Source organism: Aphanomyces astaci, assembly GCF_000520075.1.
Source record: "Aphanomyces astaci strain APO3 unplaced genomic scaffold supercont1.804, whole genome shotgun sequence".
NCBI lineage: Eukaryota > Oomycota > Saprolegniomycetes > Saprolegniales > Verrucalvaceae > Aphanomyces > Aphanomyces astaci.
Window position 1 is genome coordinate 1 of NW_009799067.1, and position 1,188 is coordinate 1,188.

At 54.1% G+C, this 1,188-nt stretch overlaps 1 protein-coding gene across 1 annotated transcript; it reads right to left on the minus strand.

Moving 5' to 3' along the window:
* Nucleotides 1-238: 238 nt before the first annotated feature.
* Nucleotides 239-1,188, minus strand: H257_19570 (hypothetical protein; the record flags this gene model as incomplete). Its single annotated transcript, XM_009848708.1, has 1 exon — nt 239-1,188. A coding segment is annotated over one exon (950 nt), but the record flags the coding sequence as incomplete, so codon positions are not given.

A 1,188-nucleotide genomic window follows, 5' to 3' on the forward strand; every position in this document is an offset into this window, starting at 1 on the left:
ATGAGTTATATTGTAATTCATATAGGTTATATACAATATACCTGCATCACTGATCATGATGATACCTACTGCTCCTAAGCTCTATTGAGTTAAGGCTAGTAGTGTAGTGCACACCGTTCCTATGGCACCTAAATTGCAGAATGTGAATGACACAATTATACGCGTAGAAACAATATTACACTTTAGAACTACGCGGACTTGGACACATCGTTAGGATGTGCAGGTACCACGACGTTGCCTAACATTGGGGCTTTGACGTGGTCGGCGTCAGCGTTGCCGTCGTCGGGGCGGGCGACGGGGGTTTGGCGGTGGTGGTGGCAGCCGTCGTTGTAGGGGAGGGGGTGGTAGTCACAGGGACTGTAGTAGGGGATGGAGCCTTGGTAGTCGTAGTAGGGGTGACAGTGGCAGCCGTAGTTGTGGGGACAGGTGTGGTGGTGGATGTAGGGGCCGGTGTAAACGTCGCGTCCACGGTGAAGTTGCGCTCGACGGACATGACTTTCTTCGAGTCCTTGCGCACCATGGGGGTGAACAGTGTGACTTTGACCGTCCAGTCTTTGGAGGCACCAGCCACGGCCGACACGTCTACGGTGAACTTGTCTTTGAAAGTCGTGACTTCTTGGCCGTTGTTGAACCACTGGGTGGAGTATCGTTCGTTCGGAATCTCAACCGGACGAAGTTGGCCCAGCGGAATGAGCTTCAACGCTACGTCCTTGCCGTTTACGACAATGTCGTCGACAAACGTCACGCGACTCAAAAACTGCTGCCACATGTTTTCCTGGCACACGTTGCAAAACTGGGGCGAGGTCATGTTGCGCATCAAACACTTTTCGTTGTCAGGGCGGAACGTCTTGTGACTGGAGCCGTCCCACGTCGGGTACGCTCCAATGTACTCTGGGTCGTCCATTTTGAACTCGTCCTCGTTGCCGTACTCGTACACTTCGACGCTGCACAGTTGCTTAGCAATGGGGCCAGCAAACGATCCGTAGCCCGTGACTTCTAGTACGTGGTCGCCCGCCGAGAACCCCCCCGAGGCACTCCTGTATTCGGAGAACGACCGGTCCTTCGTCCCCCGCGTCTTCCATTCCAACGGCTTGCCGTCCAACGTGATCGCGATCGAGTCCTGGGTATCGGCGCCCGTCACAGACAAGTAGATGCCCCAACGCTGAAAGATACCGGTAGATGTAAACT